This window comes from Cygnus atratus, chromosome 4 (assembly GCF_013377495.2).
Source record: "Cygnus atratus isolate AKBS03 ecotype Queensland, Australia chromosome 4, CAtr_DNAZoo_HiC_assembly, whole genome shotgun sequence".
NCBI classification, from domain to species: Eukaryota; Metazoa; Chordata; class Aves; order Anseriformes; family Anatidae; genus Cygnus; species Cygnus atratus.
The window spans coordinates 5,852,368-5,875,228 of NC_066365.1; the positions used below are offsets into that span (position 1 = coordinate 5,852,368).

Consider the following 22,861-nt stretch of genomic DNA (forward strand, 5'->3'; position numbering starts at 1 on the left):
AAAAGCAAGTTTGCTGAAAGAAATCCTGCACAAGGCCTACTGAAACTGCTTGCATGCTAAGAACGTGGCCTCAGTTCTGTGTGTGTGTAGGTAGGACCATGCCTGCATTCACAGCAGATGCTGTGCGTTTGTTTTGATACAGGGAGGCAGGCTCCAGGAGCACGAGGGAAATGGTCGGGCTCTGCTGGGGTGCAGGAGAGCAGGTGGGGCTGTGCTGACGTGGCTGAGGGCCGGCTCTCTGGGATGCTAACTCTAGAGGCTGAGTGAGGTGATGCTGCTCTCGACGTACAGCCTCTGGAAGCATGATGAAGGCATGCTATAAACCTGAACGTGTCGATGGAGAAATGGTTTAACTTGCATCTCCTTAAAAAGTAATACTGGTAGGAAAGAACAATAAGCTCTATCAATGACTCTGTAGCAATGGGGTCTTCAAAGAGGACAGGATCTGGGTTTCATGCTCCTTTACTTCCTAAAGGGTCTGCTAAGACTGAAGGGTTAAAACATGAGTGGAAAATAAGCTCTTCTTGCTTAGTTACCAGCTGCAGTACTGGCTACAAAAAAAAAAAAAAAAAAAAAAAAAAAAAGAACAAAATCATTGCCTGAAAAATGTTTTGCCAACTGCATTGGAGAATGGTCTTAAACCAAACCAAAACAATTTTAGGGTTAAAAAAACCCTCTACATGTTATAGGTTATTTCTTATAAAAGAAAAAGGAACAGCAAGGAACTGGCTTCTAGTTTCCTTCCTGGGAGCTTTGAAAATCCATTACTTTCTCTTTTTGCTCCCATGGAGCATCTCTGAGACACAGCCCCAGGCATCTGAAAAGACAAAAAGGTCCATTTTGCAGTTTTGGAGGAGCATTGCTTCAACTTTCCTTTTTTAGTTGGTGTGAAATCCCAGGCTGTTATGGCCAGTAAGTGAAACTTACAACAAAGGTTTTACTTTTCTCTTGGTTGGTGCTGAAGCACTTGTACCTTTTGCTTCAGTCTGAATAATTTATCCCGTGGTAGAGTCTGAAAACGCCTGGCCATGTGTGGTGCCAGTGTATGAAAGCTTGGGGTACAGGGCCTTGCCTGACGCTGTGCTTTTCTTTCCTCTGTTCAATTCTTCTGCTTCTGGGGACTGGGTGTGCTGTGAAGAAATACCAAGGGTCCCCCTTGCTGCTTGTATGGCTTCTCTAAGAAACTGCTTAGCCTTGCAGTAGACAAGTGAGTCAACAGGGTGATAAACTCTTGCAACAAGTGAGGAATAATCTAGCATTCCTTCTTTGCTTAGGTTTTACTGAGGCAAACTTCAACAATCTCACTGCTAGAGCAAAAAACGGAGTAAGGATCGCAAGTTTTGGACCCAAGACATGTTTTATAAACGCTATATCTAGCCTTGACAAATACATTAGATTATAAAGTTGTGACCTACTTTTTATCAGTGTGTTGTTATTACATGTCTGCTGCTTAAGGAGAATGGGAGTGAGGGGATATGTTACCGTCTACAAGCTTTCTGACTGTAAAAGCATGTACCTAACTTTATGAAATACTGAGCAAGGGCCCACGTGTAGGGTTGGCTAAGTGGAGCAGGCGTAAGTGTAGAAAAATTGCTGTACGTCTTTACTAATTGCTGTTCTGAAAAACAAAAAGCCCAACCTCCAAGAAAAACACCCGACTAACCCCTGCAATCTGAACTCAAAGGCTAGTTTCCCTGCTGTGAACTAATATGCTTTTAGTACACCTCTCAGCACTTACCAACACAGCTGCAAGATGGGAAGTCATACTGGGTTTTGGCAGGTGTGTCCAATAAATTTTTTACAGGAGTATCCAGTAACTTGGAAGGTGAGTCTAAAAAATTATTGAGAACAGTTCCAGCTGTTCTTTTGGTCGGGGTTTTCTCAGCAGACGAGTTAGCTTGTTGTTCTGAGATTGGGGTCTGAGTGTCAAATTCTGCAGCACAGGTGTTTCTCGATAGGATGGTAATAGGGCCTGCTGTTTCAACCTTCACATGTTTAGGTGATTTGACAGTAAAAGTCTTGTGATCAAACAGTGATTTGACCTGTATCTGTTTTAGCTGCTGTTCCATTGTCTCAATGATGCTCTTTTGTTGCATGTTCTCGCAGCTGAAGTGCTGATTCTCTTGTTTAATTGTTTTTTTCCACATTTTGTTTTCTAGCTGTCCAGTTGATGGACGCATGCAGACGTTAGACTTTGTGCCAGCCTCAATTTTGATAGGCTTGCGTGCTGTGCTGGGGCCGAGCTCGGGTTTGGGTTGCTGGTACGCCTGTTGCTCCTGTTTTTGTAAGAGATGCCACCTTAGGGCAGCGTGCTTTTGAAAATCCTTCTGGGTTTGGGTCTGCAGATGACAGCCTCTCTGCTCTGGGGCGTGCGGGGGAGTTTGCTGGCTGTGTGGTAAGTACCGCTGGGGCATCTGTGGGGCTTGGTGGCTGGGGAGCTCTTGATTCAGGCTGCCCCCGTAGCCTTGTGTCTGCTGGAGCGGCAGCTGTATCACCGAAGCTTGTTGTGTCTGTTGCTCTTGTTCTTGAAAACAGTGATTCACATCTTGCTTGGGGGGCAAGTTGTTTGAAAAATACTGCACGTGCTGCAAGTCCTGCATTTTCTTGGCCCCAAAGCGTTCGACATTCGCGGCGTTTTCCTTCTCAGAAATCAAGTGCACGTTGTTTGGGCAGGGATGCTGCAGACCAGCGTTTGTTTTCTGACTGTAGAGGGGAGCCTTGTTGTTCACGCTCTGTACCTGCTCTAGCCCCAGCTGAGGGCTGTGCAGCGGGAAGGCAGCCGGTTTCATGTACTTATTCCCAGTTTGAAAACACTCATCTGTTTTAAGCTGGCTGAAGGATGTCCTGTCTAGCTGCTGCTCCAGGGTGCTTTGGGAATGGGAGACGGCTTGGGGCGGTTCTTTACTTCTCATTTGCAGAGCCTGTTGCTGGTTGGGGGTTAGCTGCGGACTGCACAGCAGCTGGGTCTGCTGTGCCTGCTTTTGGAGCATCTGTTGCAAAATGTGTGAATGCAAGAATTGCTCGCTTTCCCCTGGCGGGGGATTCAAGTGCTGCTGTTTCAGCGGGGCCCCTAGGGGCTGTTCGGCTGGTTGTTCAGGTCTTTGCTGGAAATGGAGCTGCTGCGCAGGGTGCTGTTGCACTTGGGACTTGCGGGGGGGATCCATCTTGGCAAGCTGGGGCTGCGGCGAGTGTTTCTGGAACAGCAGCTGGGGGTCAGCTGTGGGATGCGGCTGCAGCTGGGAGGTCTCGCTTTTGTACAGCGGGGGAATTTGTTCCTGTTGCATTATCTTCTGGCTCTGGGGCTGTCCCGACGGCCCCTTTAATGCATCAGGACTTCCAGCATACTGCTTTGTATAGGCTGTTTCGGGTGTGTTTGCCTGGAACTGAAGAATTGATCGGAGTAACGCTTCGCTGGGCTTGTGGGGAGGCTCTCCCTGGCGGAACTGTGTGGAAACCAACTCGATCCAGGCCGGCTTCGAGTAACGCTGAGGCTGTTGCACAGGCTCTTTCGCTTGGTCCTTCTCTTTGTCAGGAGGAATCTCAGGTTCTCTCTGTCCTGGGAAATGCTGACAGCGTTGCGGCAACTCACCGTCACTTCCGCACGCCTGCAGGCTTTGGAGGGGAGGCTCTGGCGGTGGCGGCATTTCTTCTGGGCGCTGCTGAATCAAGGCGGCCGCAGCAGCTCGGGGATTGCTTTCGCTGACATCTTGTTGTGATGTTGGCACCTGCTGCGGAAGTCTTTGCGGAGGGTGAAGTTGCTGCTGGCTGAGGTTGGGACTCTCTGGCACCAGTCCCTGCTGCTGCCCTTCGTTTTCGATCTCTCCAGGAAGAGTTTCCTCGCCGTTGTCATAGGAGTGGCGTCCTTCTCGCGCCACGCCGGACAGCGCACTGTTCATTTCTGGAGCAGGAGGAGTGGAGGAATCTTTATGAAACATTGAGTTCTGTTTAAAGAAAGCACCATTATTTTCTGCGTGCTCAGAAAACCTTTCCAGAGCGGTGTTCTGAGCTTGCAGGTTACTGCTGGAACTTAAAGAGAGGTCTTGGTTGGGAACCTGCCCTACACTTCCACGAACAGTACTGTTTCCTACAGATAACTGGTGTGTATCATAGCCTGGAATCTGTTGCTGTAGCTGTAGTTCTGGTTTCTGAAGCGAACAGCTACCTGGCAATACAGGTGGTTTACTGGAGTCTTCTGCATTGTAGACCTCAGTAACCACTACAGCTGGCACTTGAGGCAGCTCAGAGTTTGAGGTCTGTGGGGAAGTGATCTGCCCTGAGGTATGGGATGAATGCGTTGTCTCATAGGACAACTCATTAGTAGCCTGACTGGTAATGGCATTGATATGAGATGTGTTCTTCTGCATTGCTATGGAAACATGTTCTGGATAATATTGAGACAGTGTTTTCTCCAGGAGTTCACCATGCATGCTTTCCATGGAAGAGGCAGAAACTGTAGCACCATTAGGCATTGGCACCGCCTTGTTCTTAAGTAGTAAGACAATGTCCCTGTTGTGGCAATGAACATTTTCCCGCTCCTGCTCATTCTGAATCAGGAGGTCATGAGGGTTTTCAGAACCACCACTGTTGTATCTTGTAGACGGTATCAACTCTGAGGCTTCATTTTCTTGTCCTGTAAAGCTCTCGGCTTTCTTCTCGCTGTAACAATTGGAGACACTTGGTTTTTCATAGTTATCATCTGGCTCAGCTTTTTCTCCGTTCACCTCTTTGTCTTGTTTCACTTTCTTGCTCTGATGAAGTCCATACAGAGAGGGCTCACTAAAAGTGCGTTTAATCCCACCGTTTTGCATATATTTGGAGCATACTTTCATTTCTTGTAAAAGGTCAGGGCTAACGCGGTGGTTTGGACTTCCCTTCACGTGGGGCACTCCGTAGTTGCTTTTAATGAATAGCCGCTTGTGGTCTCCATTTACTTCGACTTCAGGCCTCTCTGTCGCCGGACTTCCATTCTGTAGCTTCACTGCAGAAGGCTCTGCCTGGCACACGGGAGATTGTGGTATTAGAAATGGACTCAATCTATTGCCGTCAACATGGTTGGTTCTGTCCTGTTCCATCTGGCCTGCTCCGGGGCCATCCACAAGGCTACCCTCTGAACGTATCTGCGAGAGAAAAGAAACGGGAGAGAACTAAGTCAGGTCTAGTTTCACTCAACAGATAGCAGATTACTGATTCCTGCACCCGCCGTCCCGACGGGTTTCTACATGCAACAGCAGCTCACAGGCGCACCTGAGAGGAGGCTCGCTGCCCTGTTGGATTTGGCAGCTCCATGCGTCCCCCTTATTGCAGGTTTATTCTTCAGGATGAAAAGAGTGTGAAAATACCGACCCATTTCTTACCCCCATTGAACACACAAACAGCTGTTTTGCCAAAAAGAGCTCTCATAATGGTGGAAAAAATACTCTCTGCTTTTGAATGATTTGCATAGGCTCCCCTGTCGCCGCTTTTTCTCCTTAGTAAGGCAGAAAGTCATGCAGAAACCCTGGTTCCCAGACTCGGTGCTAATCCTGTTATTTGATTAAGTGTGCCAAACCCCTTTTGTGTGACTTGAAGGATTATTGCCACCAAGCTTGCCAATTAGAGGGGAAAACCTCCTTTTTTCAGTCTTCAGCTGTCTGACAAGGTCTTTTAAAACTGGCATTCCAAAAGCCCATGCAAGTGGCACAATCCACACATGAGACAAAGCCTCGCCTGATTGCCATCCATAGGATTCTTACACTTAATCAACATCTTGATAATGTTGATAGAAACAAATTAAGAGATTTCAGAAAGGTTTGATGGAAATGGTATTTTTTCAGGTATTGGTATTCTTTTAAATTTAGACTATAGACATCAGGCGTGGCTTAAACTCTGCATTAGGGTTTTGAACTGAGCTTCAAAGCTCCTTCTTTGTTTGGAGATGAAGTCCTATTTTCTTCTCTAACCTTTATATTTTATTTATAAAATTAGTTTTTTCTTTAGCTGAAAGTACTGACAATGTGCAGTGAACAAATTCCATATAGCGACAATCTAATTCTGTTCACATGGATCTTCCCAAGATCCCGGTTAACGGAGATAATTCATAGAAAATTCACAATTCACAGAAAATTCACAGTCCTGCTTAACATAAAGCCTTTGTTTGACTCTGCTTGTAATTTATTCTTTGTTGGCTTTATGGTTCTCAAACAGTTGCGAATGACAGAAGACAGACTGGCAGAGGGTCTTCCAGATGTGAGATCACACAGGAAATTTGGACTCATGCACGTCTTTGCCCTGCAGGCTTTATTTTTAGTTTGTGTAAATGTGAATTTGAAGGCTTCCCCGTTACCAGGCTTTGCCTGGCTGGACTGCAGAGTCAGCACCAGCACTGCACGTGGCTGCCGTTGCCACTACACAGGAGTTACTGCTACACTGGAAAAATTTCTGTCATCACAGTTGCTCTGCTTATGTATGTATCCTACATTAATCTTATAAAAAAAAAAAAAGAAAGAAGATACTAAGGAACATCTAATTTATACAGTTTTCAGTGCAGTATTCCCTTACTCAACTAAGCAATATGATTCTAAAATGCTTTTTAAGGTAATATTAATGCCTGAGATTCATTACTTCTGGCAGAAGCACATCTGCTTACACCTCTAATTTTGGTATCAGGACAATTCAAACATAAATATTGACTGGCAAGCACCTATATGACAAATTGGATTCACTTCATCCTTATCCCAAACTAGGTCTTAGATTTACTTTTGACCTCCTGAAGTTCTTTACTTTCCGTACTGAATTTATCTTTTGTGTGACGGAAGTAGAGAAGTTCTCTCTGCAAATATCAGGACTTAAAAAAAGAGTTGTTGAAGTGAAAGCTAAGAATATGGCAACGGAAAAGAACATTTGTCCATCTTCTCTATGTTCTTGACAAGGTAAGGCAAGCTTCTTCCCTTCTACATATATTTTGGTATATTTCCCAAGCTTGCTTTAAAACACCCCAAGAGATGAGCCTTTGCAGCTTTCCCAGAGAGACTGTATTCCACTCTAGAGAGAAAGCAGTGTGAGAAAGATTCCTCTGACGTGTCATTCTAGGCTGGGCGGCAGAATTACGCTCCCAGAGTGTCTCAAAAAATAAGATCTCAGCCTAATTTGAAAACCATTCTTTGCCTTCACACCTTTCATTCCTAGAAACTGCAGCTGAACCACAGCTCAGACATGAGTGTGTAGGCTGCTCTATTTCACAAGTAAGAAATGAAATAAAAGGAACCGTAGTAATTAACACTGTGCTGTCAAACTGCTTCTAAAATATTTATTTCTTCAAAAACAAACAATAAAAATTAGTCTGTATGGTTGAGCCATGAGAAACTTCCTTCAGCCCTCAACGTCTGTCTTGTTTGTCGTGTTCTGATGTAGCAGATGGGTTACAGCTTAATTCCACCTAAGAATTCCCAGATGATCTTTCTTCTTGGCTTCTTACAAATAGGTAAAACCACCTTTTTTGTTTAGAAGCGGCGGCTGTCTGACTTGTCTAATGTTAGCGTACCCCTTGAAGGAATGCATCTGGGCTTCAGAAAAGAGTCTTAGGTTCACACTGCCCTTAAAAACCACAAGGTTATTTTCACTGCGTGGCAAGGATTATTATTCACAGTATTCTCAAAAACCTCACAGTGTGAGTCAGCCGATTCCCCTGAGTTCTGATCAACTCCAGTGTAAAAGGCATTGGTCTTAGGCATTGCAAAGGACAATCACTCAGTTCTTCAAAATACTAAGTTAATTCATTGATTAACAGTGGCAGATCTACGTTCTTTAAAATGCAGCTAGGGTTGTGGTGACTTTACGTTACACTTTGGTCTCTCTGCCTACGCTCTGTTATTCGAAGTCCTCTTGAGTTACATCTTAGCACAAATGTAGCTCAAGCAATCACAGTGCTTATTTGTAATTTAAAACTGGCAAAAGGCAAGTGGCAGCCATGCCTTTATTACTGGTTTTAACTAGGGCACTGTGAAGATATTCTTGATGCTACTACTCAGCAGACCTGGCTGGGCCTTATGAAGTCTCTGCATTCATACAAAGTCTTTGCACTTCATCATTGTCGTGGGATGATATGTCTGTCCCTTAAAGTAGATCTGCCTTTCCCTAAGTTAGCAGTTAGGCATTTTTCTCTTTCCCATAACTGTATTTTATTCAGACTATTTAGTAGCTCCACATATTCTTCCTCAGCTATAATTCATTAGAAATTCAAGTCACATCAGCAGCATCTGTGAAACAATTACTGCATCTAGGACTGACTCTGCAGTCTAATCCATCATAATTATGACTGGCCTCTTTGAAGATGCCACGATGCGTGACTTAAATATAGCACATTACTGTGCAAATGGATCAGCATCTCATTCCACCAATATGCATTCAGGTTATAATTCAGTCCACCGCTGTTTGACTTTCGCAAATACAAGCCATGTATGTAGATCTATTTCTCCCTACATATGGGGCACAAATTGGAAACCAAGCATTGAAGGAGACTTGGAGATTTTTTAGGTTTATGGGTGAGTTTGGCATATTCCTGCCACCTCTAACAGTACAGGAAAACGGAAAGGCTGTGGAGGGCACTGTTATCTGTGTGACAAGCAGTCCTATGGCAACAAAAGTACTTCTAGCTATGGTTTGTTGTTTGTTTGCTTTCCCCATGGAAAATTTTTCTTTAATTTAAGCCAGTTCTAGAGATTCATACTTCATTTTGTACAGCACCCGTACCTCGGGACTTTGTGAGTGCAAAGCGGCTCAGATGAAGGACTGGACAAACACCTGCTGCAGGGGAGCACAATCTTTTCAAAGCTGGGTGAGAAACCCCACAGAAAAAGTAGGTAGGGGAATGCTGGGTTAGGGTACTCATGGCCCTGAAAGGACTGAAAGGTGGGATGTCAGACGGTGGCTCCCCCTTCTAGGGTTAGCTGGGTTGGAAGTACACCTCCTCAGAGGCTTTTCTGCCCTGCAGAACTGCACCTCTTCTCTCCTCAGAAGCTCGTGCCATTGGCAAAGAGGTCTAAAGCCTGAACTGCTGTCCTTCCTAAGTAAGGACACTCATACACAGCATTATCAGAAAGCTCCACTTGCAGACAAATATTGCAAGTCTCAAGTTTTAACTCTAAGGTCTCTCTGAGGAACAGTCTGTAATGCAGAGCTCTGTCCTGACGCCTGCCGAGCAGTACTGAATCCCTCCGTAACAGACCAAGTGCAATTCATCAGAGCACAGGCAATTCACTGTAAGAACTTCAGCACTAAAAATTGAAATCTTCTGGACTTACTCACAAAATACGTGATATTGTTTCTGGTTAACTCAGAGTCAGTGTTCTCTTTTTAATTCTGGAAGAAGATGTGTAAGCAGTTAACGATGCTCAACACCAGGGTTTACAGCTGTGTGGTTATCGTGGCATGTCATTTTTCTCTGGTCTATTTTAATAAATTCTGTTTCAGCTGTGCCTTGGGTTAACACCTGTAGGCAAGAAGCTTTCTCCTTTAGTCACTGGGAGAAAAAAAGTCACTACAGAGAAAAGATGTTAACTCGGATCACTAGCCGGTGAAGTAATACATCAAAGCTTCTTATTAGTGAAACATTTTCATTATTGTTGGGATAAAATGTTGCACATATGGAAACCGTTGCATAGTTTAAGCATTTCGCATACGTTTTGCACTGAAGGTGCTTCGTGCTTACCCACTGAGAAGCAAAGCAAGTTTCCCCATGGAGACCAGCGGGAGAGGCAAGGCCAGGAATATGCCTGCCCACACTCCGGGTGGCTTGTCCTTTGAGGACAGCTTCTTCCCAAGCCAGGATTGCTGGTAGGTTGTAATAAATACAGTGCCATCTAACCCCAAATCCCACACTGGCCTGAAAGAAGTTCCCTATAGTGGAAGTGGAAGGGTATGGCAGCGAGGAGTGCAGACTGCCTCACGTGATTCCTTCGCTGGAGATTCCTGTGGCAGCTGCTCTGTTGTTGTTCGAAGCAGAGCTATCCTACAAAATAGAGATTGCTTTCATGCTAAAGGTGAATTGAGGCTCTGAACCCCACGACATACCCTAAGGATTTGCTCCCTTCCCCACCAGCATCACTGTTGCCCCACTGCAAGTGTGGTGGCTGAGGAAAATGCAGTGCAACTGCATTGCAGATTTGAAGGAGGGCCCCAGAAAGACAAGGACACTCTGTTGTTAGCTGGGCTCTGTGGCTTACAATGGGGTCCTTCTGCACTGCATTCAGCTGTCTCTTCATTTGGATAGTATATTTATTCAGTGCATTAGAAATGGAAAAAAAGAAAAAGAAAAAAAACTGCATAAAGATGCAGTGCATTCTCTGTCACTTGAAGTCCTTAAGTTAAGATGACATTTTTTTCGTAAAATGAATATATATCTTGTTTTCTTACTGTGGCTTTAAATAGCAGTTATGGGGTTAATGTAGAAACTACTGGATGAGGCTCTGTGACTGTATTCTGCAGGAGGTCATATTACATGAATGTAATTGTCTTCTCTGGTATTTAGATCTATGAATAATCTGTGTCAAATAGGAGAGAAAATGTGGGATGGTTAAAATTTGTTACCTCATTTATCCTTAATTTACAGGGAAAATGGTGACTAGTGAATATAGATATAAGCAGACATAAGGGAATGAAGGGCATGGGATTTGTGAAATATGAGGATTAATAATTCATTAAACCTTATCCAAGCTAGAAGCCTCATAATTCATGCATTTTTAAACCAAGTAGTGCTCGCCCCCCTTCAATTTATTGACAGCACTGCTTGCATTTCAGTGATGCAATGATCTAATCGCAAAAGCACTTGAATCAGTTGATTTTTGACCTTAAAGCAGAGAGCAAGAGAGTAAAGCTGAACTGGTCTGCCCAGTGGTTTCCCCTTGCTGCATTGTATAACCATCAACAAGACTGGGTCCTGCAGAAAGCCTACAAAGGCATGAAAAACTGCACTACCTGACAGTTGCATAAAATCATGGAGAGTGACAATTAAATGCTTCTACAGGATGGGTGGAAAAAACCAATTATGCAAAGGGAATGAATTCAGGAATACGAAATGCGAGTAAATAGGAATTATAATGTCACCTCACAAGCTCTGCAGTTCCTATTTTTTCTCACTTACACTTATATGGCCCAGGCTTTGCACCTAACTGTACCATGCAGCACTTGTAAGAGAAGAAGCCAACTCTTCCAGTCATTCATCGCGCCGCCCCAGTAGCACCAGACTGGAAAGCTCCATTTGCGGAAGCAGGCTGGGTTTAAGTGATAAAAGACCTTCCTGCTGCAATAACCAGAACGTTCAAGACAAGGTTAGCACCTACTCTTGTTCTGGCTGGTTGTGAGCTCGTATCTGTGGCTGAGAGTAGAAGTTTGTTGGATCCAGGTGGTTTATACCGACAGGCCATCGCACATAGCTGTAATGCTTCCCCGTCACCCTGTCTGGTGTAACCTTGGGTGTTGGCATGCCAACGTACTCTAAGACCAGTATTGCTCAATTTCTTGAGCACCACTTTGACTGTTTTACATCCTTCTCAAAGCCAGGGCAGCTGACCTAAAACACCTTTTTGCCTTTGCTGTTTGCAAGAGCCACTGCAGTTGGTAATTGTAGTAGGGAAAGTGTTGGGGGTGGGAGCTGGAGCCCCGAAAGCTGGGGATGCTCCAATAAGTATGCTCTGAGAGAGATGTTTCTATGCCTGGGCAAAGTCAGAAATGTTTCTTCTCTTGTGTGCCTGCCTGTGAAGTCTGTACCAGCAAAATTGTTTCAAATCGCAAGCCAAGCAGGGCATCACCGTGGCAATTCACCAACAATTGTGGATTCAACATCCGGAAAAATGTTGGAGGAGAAAAGCAAAGCTAAGCCACTGTTTTTCTTCATTTCAGCCAGCTACGTTAGGTGTAGGTGTGTCAAGTAAAGGCTGGCAAGGTGGAGTGGGCCGCGTTATCTGGTGCATAAGCACTGAATCAATACTCAGACCGGTTTATTCCTTGAAAAATGGTGGAATTCAAGGGGTGACTTCCTCTTGGGTACTTCAGCTACCCCATGTGTCAAATGGTAATGATGAGACTGGTGGCTGATTAAAATCAGCTACATGAAAGCAATAGCTAGCTGCTAATGTTCTGGCTGAGCTCTGTAGTGCTGCGTGCCTCTTTGGGAGCATGAGAGCTTGCCAGAATAAGCAAGCGTTGGTGGCTGAACCATTCTTCAAGACACACTTGATGTTATCAACCTGCCATTTAGGGAAGGTTACCAAGAGGTCAATGTCATCATTATCTTCCAGTTTCTGTGATCTTTGTCCATCTGGCTTCAGACCTGGATATAGCACGGATTTCTTGGGTTGATCACTTCCTGACACCAGTCGAAGGTCGGTTATCCGTGATGATTTCATCACAGCTGCCGGCAGAGTTGAGCAATTCATGATTAAAGAGTGCATCCTCCTTGGGAGCTAGAAGCAACGGGTGAGATTCTCTTGCCTCTCTTCAGCCCTTACTATAAAGAAGTAAGGGTCCAAAGGAAGAGCCACTGGCAGACTTTAGGACTTGCTAAAAGATTTTAGCATTTCATCGTGTTGGGTCAGTAATATTAGAAAATGGGGACAAAAATGGTCCTGTTTGGCATTTGGATGGAAGAAAAGCAACAGAAGAGAATTAAGTGTTGTAGGCAGCAGCATCCTCAGAAAGCCTGTTTCCACAGCTCTGTTTTCTATTATCCTTTGAACTTCAAATAGGAAATCCTGTTGGGTCTCCCAGTTCTGCCAAAACCAGAATTTTGGATGAGGTGCAGTTATCTTAACATTTCTTCTCCAAAAGTTGAAGGTGAAGGCCGAACTGAGAGGAGACGGGCTGGGGAGAACACAACAACTGTCCCAAGCGCCAATTACTGCAAGGATCGCTCTGACTGATGCCCCCAGCTGACAAAGCATAGCTTTCATCCCCTCTGCTGGCCTCACTTACGGTATTAAACCCCTATACACACTCCTCCTCTGTTTTTTTTCCATGCCTCCGCCACACCTAGGCTGGGACGCTGTAGTAAAACTTGATTTTCAGCTGCGATTCCTGCCTGTTGAGAAACAACAGGCATCTCCCGCGCCAGGCAGCGCGCTGCGGCGTGCCCGAGGGGCAGGTGCTGGGGATCCCCCAGGGGCGGCGAGCCGCGAGGTGCCCGCCTGCGAGATGCTGCCTGCCTCGTCCAGGGGATTTTACTTTCAGATGGCGAAGATGGAGGAGTTGAGCCAAAACAAGGGTTTGGAAAGAGTTGCGCTGTTTTAACCATTGCATGATTTGATTTAAAAAGGGGTTTTCATGCCCGCTTGTGACTTTTTTTTTCTTTCTTTCTATTTGTGTCTTGTATGACTTACAGACCAATAGCTTGTAAAGAAATGGGGAAAATAGGTTTGTGAGGGGCCTGAGGAGATGAGCCAACCTGTTTTCAAAGGTCTCTATTGATGAAGGTTGCATGATAACCCACAGTTACATACAGTGCTTCATTAACCTTACTTATTAGAAAGTTTCTACCATTCAAAACAAACCTACATCACCTCTTCCTACCACTGACTTGCAGAGCCTTGTTTTCTTCTGCACCATGTTTTTTTTCCACTGTATAACTGAAGACTTATGAATGCTCACCTATCAGACAGAGTAAACAAACCAGTCTGTGACATCCGATCTCCTTGCTGGGTGGATCTCTGTCCACACCATTTGGTCCTGGACCAGATGCACCAAGGTCACAAAGCAAATGTGAGGGTCTGCTCCTCAGAGAGCTCATGCATACACCGCATTTTGCTGGATTTTCCCTGGGTTAAGACGTCTGATATACAAGCAGCTATGATACGTGCCTGTAAACCGCTCTAAATCCTGTGTGAATCAACTTGGCTCTCCCCCAGTACTTAAAGTCACAGTTTTATTCCCTAAGTTTGAGAGGGACGGTGTAAATCGCATTGAAACTCACTTCTTTGAGCAGTACTTTACAGTGGAGGCTGTTCCCTTAAAGACTTCCCTTGAAGCCTCTGACTTCAATATGTTTAAGTCTGCAAACTACTGGCACAGACATCTTTTCTGACTTCCACGGTTGCTGAGGCACCACAGAAGATAAGAATCTAATGCATTTTTAGAGGTCTATTAGAAGATGCTCCCTGGAGCTACAGTTACCATTCAGCTTCTTTCTGCGTTTGTGTGTGGTCTTCAGGAGAAGTTTTAATGTGGGTTATTGCAATCTACACGCAACAATGGCGTGGATTATCGTGCTGAAATCTACATCTGAGAAAATAGTTACAATTGCCTCTCCAGATGTACATGAGATGAAAGACAAGGTGTTTTTGATGACCAGAGCCAGCTGACGACCCAAGAGCAGTGGAAGATCTAACCTCGATAAAAGCACAGCTCTGAGAAAGAAACGTGGGAGTTGGCGCTGCCTCGCCCCGGCCCTGACCGAGCAAAATGCGCGGCACGGATACTGCTGCCGTTCCCTTTGCTTTTAGGTTGGAGATGAAGATGTGGGGCTAAATTTTCTTTTTGAATACTTGACATACTAGTTTGAAAAGAACTTGGGCATCGACCAATCTTAGATAAAACGGCCCGGGGCCCAAACAAATCAAAAGTCAAGAGACACCCACTTCACATCATGCCAGTATTTATCAAGGAGATACAGCCTAGCGTCTTAAGGTTGACTTGAAAATCAGATTTTCTGTAGTTACTTTCCTGGCTACAGTAATTCCACCCCCACTTCCCCATCCTTCTAATTTTATCTTTTTATTTTTTTACACGAAAATTTTATTTTTTCTTTACAAGAACACGATTAATCCTGATCTGGGAATCAAACTACAGGCTGAAGTTTGTTCTTCCACAAAACTGAGGCAATTTTAGAGCTCCTTCTTATCCTGTTACATCCTTGCTTCCAAATAACTTGTATTATACCTACAGCTGTTTAACATTCAAAAATAAATGGACAGTATGGGGGTAACTGCGTATTTTGTGACAAGGAGCACTTAGTTAGCTCCTAGAGAAGAAGGCTCATTGCGAGGAGGCTTGTAGCATTTGCCTTTCTGAGGAATCTCCCTTCAGTGTTCCAGAAACTGGAAACCAGGAACAAGTTGAGATTTCACGAGCAGGATTCCTATTTAAAAATACAGTCCTAACTTGAAGGCTTCTCCCTTCTACCACATGACAGGACTGGATAAAAATTTGGGATTACTGTGCCGAGAAAGGGTTGGAATCCCAGAATGAGCTGCCATTCCTACTTTCCTTTAATTTCCAATAATTCAAAGCACATTCTTTCTCCCGTTTAAATTTTCCTCTTTATGGCAAGATGCAACATGAAGAGACAGAGAATTCACTGCCGCCAAGCTGAAAGAGCGGGGAAAAAATTGGCAGATTGTGTTTTAAGTCTCGTTAAGACTTTTAAACACCCGCAGCTGACACTTGGAAGAGCGGTATTTGAACAGTCCTAAAGGGAACTTCAACGCTCCTCTCTCTGTCATTCCTTTTCAAATATTTTCAAAGCTTTGAAAACAGTCGGTTGTTCTTCATTCTGGCAACTCGCCACCACCGACTGCCAGCTCAAATCAGTTCACGGTCTCCCGAGGTATCCGGTAGCCCAAGTGGGCTTGAGAGAGTTTGAAACTCTAATGAAAGACCTTTGATATTTGGGGATATTAAGAGACGTAGAGGGACGGGTAAGTTAAAGGAAGCATTGTCAGTTCCCGCAAAGCCTGCTTCATGTAGCCAGTCACGAGACAGCGCTTCACCAAGCGGTGGTTGTCCATCCGTAGCGTAGTCATGCTTTTGGAGCACAGAGCAGCAGTATGCACAGAGCTCGCCGCTGTACAGTATGCGCCCGACTTCATTTAGAGAGCTGGGAAGTATATACAGATCTGAGATATTGGACGACTTTGAATGAAACTCATTAATCATAGCTGGGACTTGATTCAGCTTAGGTAAACATCTTTACTACAGCCAGTGACAATTATAGGAGCATTTTAACTCTTCGCTCTTCCTTGGGAGGGCAGCAGGTGAGTTCGCCTCCAAAGGGTCAGGTGCCTGGTTTGGGGATTTAAATACGCACCTCTGCGAGGAGGACCTGACCCCACAAGCTCACACCTGGGAAGATCGTGTTAAGTGTTTGCCAGCCCGGTCCTTCAGCCAGATGTCTAATAAGCACAGTGGTCTTGGGCTGTCAGGAGTGCAGGTGAAGGGACGAACGCCTTGCAGTGCGCTGGTCAGGTTCCTGTGGGTTCACCCGCGCCCTTGCACGTGAAGTGTGATTGCAGCTGACAACAGAAACCTTTGCTCCTTCCTCCACCCCCTCCCCAAAACCTGTAGGGGAGAGGACAGGGCTGGGCGCAAAGCCAGGAAGGCAGAGCCGTGCGTTAAGCTCTGCTGTACTCAACTGGTTTTGTTCAGAAGAAAACACAATGCAATGTGTGTTCGGTGGTAATGCTTCTGTACAGCCTTTGGGGGAATAAGCAGCTGCTTTTCCTCTAAAAATCAGAAAGTGGGGTGGGAGAAAGAGACAGCAGTCAGGATACTAAGAGTCTAATGCAGTTGTCGGAGCTAGCATGCATGCCAGTGTCATGCATGTAGGACATGTAATATTTGCTTTAACAACTTGAGGGTCAGCCAGGTTGATTATGAGAAAACGAGCTAGTCCTTCTGCTGTGGGAAGGGTGGGAGACAATGATAAAGGACAGTTTGTCTGCTCATTACATTCCCCAGCAAACAACCCCTCCTAACAGCCTCATCTAGCTCGCAAGAGCTTGCGTGTAATTGATGTGTAATAAATCAGAAGCGTGCTTCAACTCCCCAAGCCAAAATGATTTTAAAAGTTTATGATAGGTATTGATGATTAAACAACCGTTCTGGAAAGTTAGTTGCACCTAAAATTAGAACTAAAAATGAGATTGGGGGTGTTGGGGTAATATGACAGGTGACTTGTACGATCAGGATGCTGGCTACTGCAATGTGAAATATTTGTTGGCTCTTTTGCCTCCCTTCCCTCATACACCACAATATACCCCGGCAGCATAAAATCTTAGCCTGTGCCTTAGCTTTGCTGGCTTCATTGAAAATATTCAATGTCTCAAAAACAGCTGCTACTACTTAATGATCTTTGGGTAACTAAGGCTGATTTCTTTTGTTATGCTCTCTGAAGATTAAATTTTGCTCCGGACTCCCTCGCCTGAAGGAGGCTATTGTAAAACAAGATACTCAGAAACCAGCAAAAAGATGTTAAAGCTAAACCAGAAAACCAAAACACTTTAACTCGAGCAGTGCTGCTGCTGCCAGTGAGTTCACGAAAAGATGCTGAGATTCTGCTAAAAGCAGTGTTGCTTTATAACAAGCTGCGCAGCCTTGCAGAAGAATAACATCTGCATGGTAGAATAAGAGACTCCTCTTTGATGTTGGGTTTTAAAATCTGATTTGATCAACCCGGCATCAGGCAAGTAACTAGATGCTGGTACACATGGCTATTGCTTGAGATGGTGGGAGGGAAATGCAAAGCTGGAGGATTTGCAGTCCCTTTACAAGAGACCCGTTGCGGAGAGCTTGCATCTAATGAATGCTGAAAAGCCTGATCAGGATTGCAAAGGAAATTGCTACAAAAGATTAAAATATGTGGTCAGCAGTAATAACTCTCGGTCTGTTTGTTGTCTCAGATTGTGTTTGTGTTGGAGGAAAGTTTGCTGCACTCCAGATAGCAGCAAGGAAGAAGGAGAGAGGTTTTAAGAGAGATTTTCCATGACAAGGTTAACAGGAGGAAGCGGATGGGGACAGGGAGAATGTGCTCTGCAGAGCTGCAGGAAACTGAAGCTGAAGGAAGGCAGCACAGTAACTAGAAATTACTGCTTGAGACTTGTCATTAGGTGGCTACGAACACCAACGTTAGTTTTGGGGGATGAAATTACTGAGGGCTGCCAACGGACCCAGACTTCAAAGGGGCCTTTGCTGGGTGTTTGGTGCCGGGGCTCCCCCCTTGCTCCAGAGCTAAAAGTGATGTGAGCTCCGAACTTAGAGCATATCTGGGGCTGACTGCAGAACTAAAAGCTGCCGCTATTCCTGCAGGTTATAAAAAGCTTCCCTTTTTCAAAGCAACAAAAGGATGGATGCCTACAGAATAACATTGTAAGCGAAGGAGTCAGAGGAGGACTGTAATGAAATTCTGGCTGAAATGATTGCGGCGTTTTATCTTCTATGCTCTGTGTTTGTCTACTGCTTAGAATTTTAATAGTGATTCAAAGGCCCAAGGAAGGCAGGAGAATCCAGCTAATTCCTGCAGATACGGCTGATGAGAAAAGCCTCCCTTCTTAATTGAAAGTTTGAGCTCTTGCTTTGCAACTACTGCACTCATTTCCAAGTAATTGAAATACTTTGATTCAAATCAATCTTTATAGGAACTTTCCCACGTGACCCTCCCTATCTTCCAGCACAGAGCAACTCCACGTTTCCCTGATCCTGCCGACTTGCACTGAAATCCTCTCCTCAGATCTAGCCTGGTACCAGGAGACATGCTCATCTGACCCGAGATACCAGCTGCAGGATTTATGAAGCCACTTCTTTGAGGCTGGCTGTCTCTGGAGAGCCCTCCTGCTCCCTGCAGCGAGCCCTGGGTTTGTGAGCAATGCTGTGGGTTGCACATGACACCACTTAGCCTGCCTTTTACATTCCAGCCGAAACAGGGAGGGCATCAGCCCTAGCCAGTCATTTTGCTGATATAGGTCATAGTCACGGATACAGATTCAGAGAATTACTATAACCAGTACGTAGCAATGTACAAGGCTTGGGAAATGCACGTTTGGTAGGCATATAAATTGCTCGCTGTCACCTCTGTCAAATGTGCTGATATACATTTATAATATACAGGACTAGATCAATCAAAGCAAACAATGCCCACATTATCATTTCAGAGATTTGCATTGCGTGCCCAGGGCACGCAGACAATACCTAGTATAGAAGCTTATAGTTTCTCTTACAGCTTAGAAGAGAAATAGCTATAAGAGAAGAAATAGCTGTAAGAGAAATAGCTATACTTCAAAGTTTTAAATGAACTTCTCTGCCTTGAGATTTAGTGGGTTTTCAATAGACGGACTGAAGAGAGGGGCAGTGGTAACAGCTCTTGTTAACCCTTTGGACTTCACTTGTGGCCTCGTCATCACTTTAGATTTAGCTTTAGGCAGTTTTCACATTGCATTCAGCTACTTAAAGAAGTACAAAGTAATCTGTTACTTTATTTATGCTGTCATTTGCCCATATTATGCGTGGAAAAGCTGAGCATAAAATTTAGCATCTGTTGCAATGGATAGGAAAACTCAGCTAGACCAGAGGTGGCATTTGCACAGAAACATTACAGACTCTAGTACCTTAGAGGTGCTACTTTCAATAACAGGAAAGTAAGTCGGTGGTATTTTGTATATTGTTCATGCCCCAATAACTCCCACAGTGCTCTTCTTTTGTAATACTGAGCCTTTCTTTGCTTGACAATGTTTATTTGCATTCTTTGTGTTCTTTGCTCGAAGGGAAACTCTTCTGTGAGCATTTCTCTTTTTTTTCGAAAAAAACACCACTAATTTCAAAGTCTTTTTTCTGTATTCCTCATCTTTTCAAAGGGAAAAATAGATTTATAATATCTGAATGAAGAAAAAATGATGGATAATATTTAGTACTCGATGCGTCCAAAGAGCAAAGATCATCAACTTTCTCTTTCATTGTTGTAGTTAGAAAGTATATTTAACGAAGTTATGCTGTCAAATAGACTGGGAAGATCGACCAATTCTCTCACTTGCTATCTTGTAGTTATGGCACAGAGCTCAGTTAAAATGAAGTCACTGTATACGACAAATTAGAAACTCTATGTTTCTTCACTGAAAGCCTTTGGTGCGTTTAAAATGCGCAGAGAAGCTGCACTGTAGGTCCATGCCCTGTACATGTTACTCCTGAACGTGTATTCCAAAATCCACCAACTGACCTGTGTGGCTGCTTTACTGCTTATAGAAGTAATTATTCGTCTACTGTCTTACAGAAGAGGGCTATTCCTAGAAGACCCCCCAAATCCATAAAAGTGTGTATTTTCATATCCTGTACAACTTTGGACCACAGTCAGCATCTGTCTTCCAAGCAGAATTGCAAAATGCTTTTCAGCTGGAAACCCAATCAGTAATGGAAAGGCAGAAATCTTTCTTTCCTCGGTTCCACAGTCCTCACAGTTGAATTGTTTTTATTGTTTTCATTTCAACATTGAGAGTTGCTGAGGAAGGAAGAAAATCTAGGCAAATCCCTCAGTTCCACTGCCTGTCCTACAGAAAAGGTTCTATATTCATGTTTCTTTTATTCTTCCAAATTTTAAAACAGAGTTAAGATTCTTCCTGACCATCTTTAGGGGGTGAGGGAAAGGGATTATTGTTTAGTTTTCAGTGGTGTTTTAGAAGTGTAGAAAAAGAAACAGTCATAATGAAGAGCGGTATCTTCTCCTAGTAGTAGGCTACACATACAAGTGGTGTAGCAAGATTATAGTTTTCCAAGGCTAAACTCTGCAAGCAGAGTGTAGTTCAGACAGAAAGCGGGAATCTTTTAAGATTAGGAGCAGAGGAGCTGCAGAAATGTAGAGTCTTCTTCGCAGTTGACCTTTCCTCTCCTTGAGCTCATGGGTGTTTGTTCAAGAAGTAGAAATTCTTGTTCTTGCTGTGCGCCGAGGAGATAAGGACAGTATCACAGGGGGAGGGTGTTGTGTTTTCCTAAAAGGTAAGTTGTTTAAGAAGGGAGGAAGAGGACAGACAGAAACTGTTTGGGGGAGATGTTTTGCCTAGGGGAAGGAGAAAGTACACAGCATCACGGCTGAGATCAGTTACACTGAAAAACTGTAAGGAAAAGAGATGGGCAGTGTGTGGAGGGACCCGAAACTGGGAGAAGGGAAATGCACCCACCCAGGCTGCAATGGCAGAGATCAGCATTCAGACTGAAACTCACATTTTCAGAGAAAGAAAGGGTTTCTTTTTTATCATCTTTAATGGAGAAGAAAAGAAAAATGCAAATGTAGGAAATCTTGTCGTGCCTGGGCTAAGAAATCCCTCAGAGTCACTAATGCACTGAATGAATCCTGTTTTAGGCAGGTAATGACTCGAAACTCCCTGCTGAAAACAAAGGCGATTCGCAGCGATGCGTGACAGCTGCAGAAGCAATGTGACTGTGAGATGGCACAGTTATTCCCGTTCCAGGGCCGATGGGAGTTTATCTAAGGATAAAAGAGGGAGGGATTCCCCCCACAAGGTCAGGGCGGGAGAGGGACCCAGGGGGAGACCAGCTGTCTGCTCTTACTAACCTCTAATCCAGGAGGACAGCTTTGCTCTGCTGCTGCTCTGAAGGACAGGTTAGACTGAACGCCAATGAGGTGTCAGCCATCTAGGAAGTCATCTTGTTTCATTGCTTTTGCTTTTTTTTGCTATTGTGTTTTTTTTTTTTTTTCTACTCGCAAGTGAAACAAGCACTCGAGGAGTTCCTGAACCCAGGCTGCCCGGCTCCTCAGCCTTGCAAGCAGCTCTGCTGCTCACCCAGGGGCTTACCAGCACTTCACAAAAGGCCCTGATAGTACCTAAACTCAGATGCTCACCAGATAGATGGTTTTATGTGCTCCGCAGAAGAATAGGCCTTTGTCAGAGTTAGATGATAGCTGACTTTGTTTTGCAGGGGGAGGGGAGTTTTCTCAATTTCTCTGTATTTCTATTCAGCTGCTGCAGAAACATTCCCATCTGCTTTGAATCTACATTTTAATTCCAAATCCTAGCAAGAAACGAGGCAAGCTGGCTTGCTGTGCCTGGCAAAGCACACACACAGCAAGTTGCTGAACCCAGAGCTGTTCCAAAATCCAGGAACGTAACAAACTCTAAAGCCAAGTTACCTGGCTTTGTGCTCTGTTCAACCATACGATGATGATAATCAGAAAATGGGTTTCATCAGTACGTTCTTTACATGTTGCCAGTTGCTCGGCAGTACGCGCTTTCTTTGTTGTCTTCTCTGCCAGGACAATTTGGAGTTAGGAAATGACACGGTAAAAAACCACAACAAAAACCATTTAATTTCTCTGGAGAAAGCAGGCAGTGGGCATTTGCTTGCTCTCCCGCGTGATTAATGGATAGACAAAACAGAGGACGCGAATTAAATTGTTTAGCCTCATTTGTAACAGCAACATGTGGTGTGACATGATTTTTGCCACTAACAGTGGCATCTTGCATGTGTGTATATATATATATATAATATGAATGCTCAAGGTCTTTTTTTTTCCTTTACGGTCTGCACAGTTTGAGTTTTTGCTTGCCTCTGCAAGTGCAGGAAATTTTATCCCTAACTGTCAACAGGTGTCAGAAACAGAAGCAGCTGGAGCCAGAGCCCTACGAGATTTCTGTTCTGATCTGATAAACTTGCAAATAAACCACATGCAACTTCTGTTATGGACACCCAGCAAAGGCTAATCGTGATGCAGACCCTCAGTTAATTTCTGTGCCTGTTTCACAAGCTGTAGCAGGGGGATAGTGAATGATATACAGGCTAGCTCACAGGCTGATAAGAAGCAGAACTGCCTCTTAAATTGCTCCTTGCTGAAAGGAATCAGAGAAATGCGAGTTATTTGCATCACGTTCTAGAGAGAGTATAATTTAAGGGAATTTTCTTGTGATGGAAAGAAAATGGACAAGTGAAACTGTTGAAGCAAACCTAAGCTGTTAGTTGTGGGAAAAGACAGAAAAGGAGAAGAGGGTTTACTGTGAGCTGAAAAGAATTGAAAGATGCCCATTCAAATGCTTCATCTGCCTGCTAATTTTAATTAAGACTCCTCCTTTGTAACTATGCCACAGAGCCTGAGTCTCTTAAAAAAAAAAAAAATGTTGTC

General features: G+C 44.3%; 1 protein-coding gene across 1 annotated transcript in view; it reads right to left on the reverse strand.

Moving 5' to 3' along the window:
- Positions 1-22,861, reverse strand: part of TET2 (tet methylcytosine dioxygenase 2) — a 72,947-nt gene that overhangs the window by 19,244 nt on the left and 30,842 nt on the right. The window contains exon 2 of the mRNA XM_035540101.2: positions 1,739-5,117. Within this exon, the coding sequence (XP_035395994.1) occupies positions 1,739-5,072 (3,334 nt within the window). The 5' untranslated portion in view covers positions 5,073-5,117. The remainder of the gene's footprint in view (positions 1-1,738; positions 5,118-22,861) is intronic.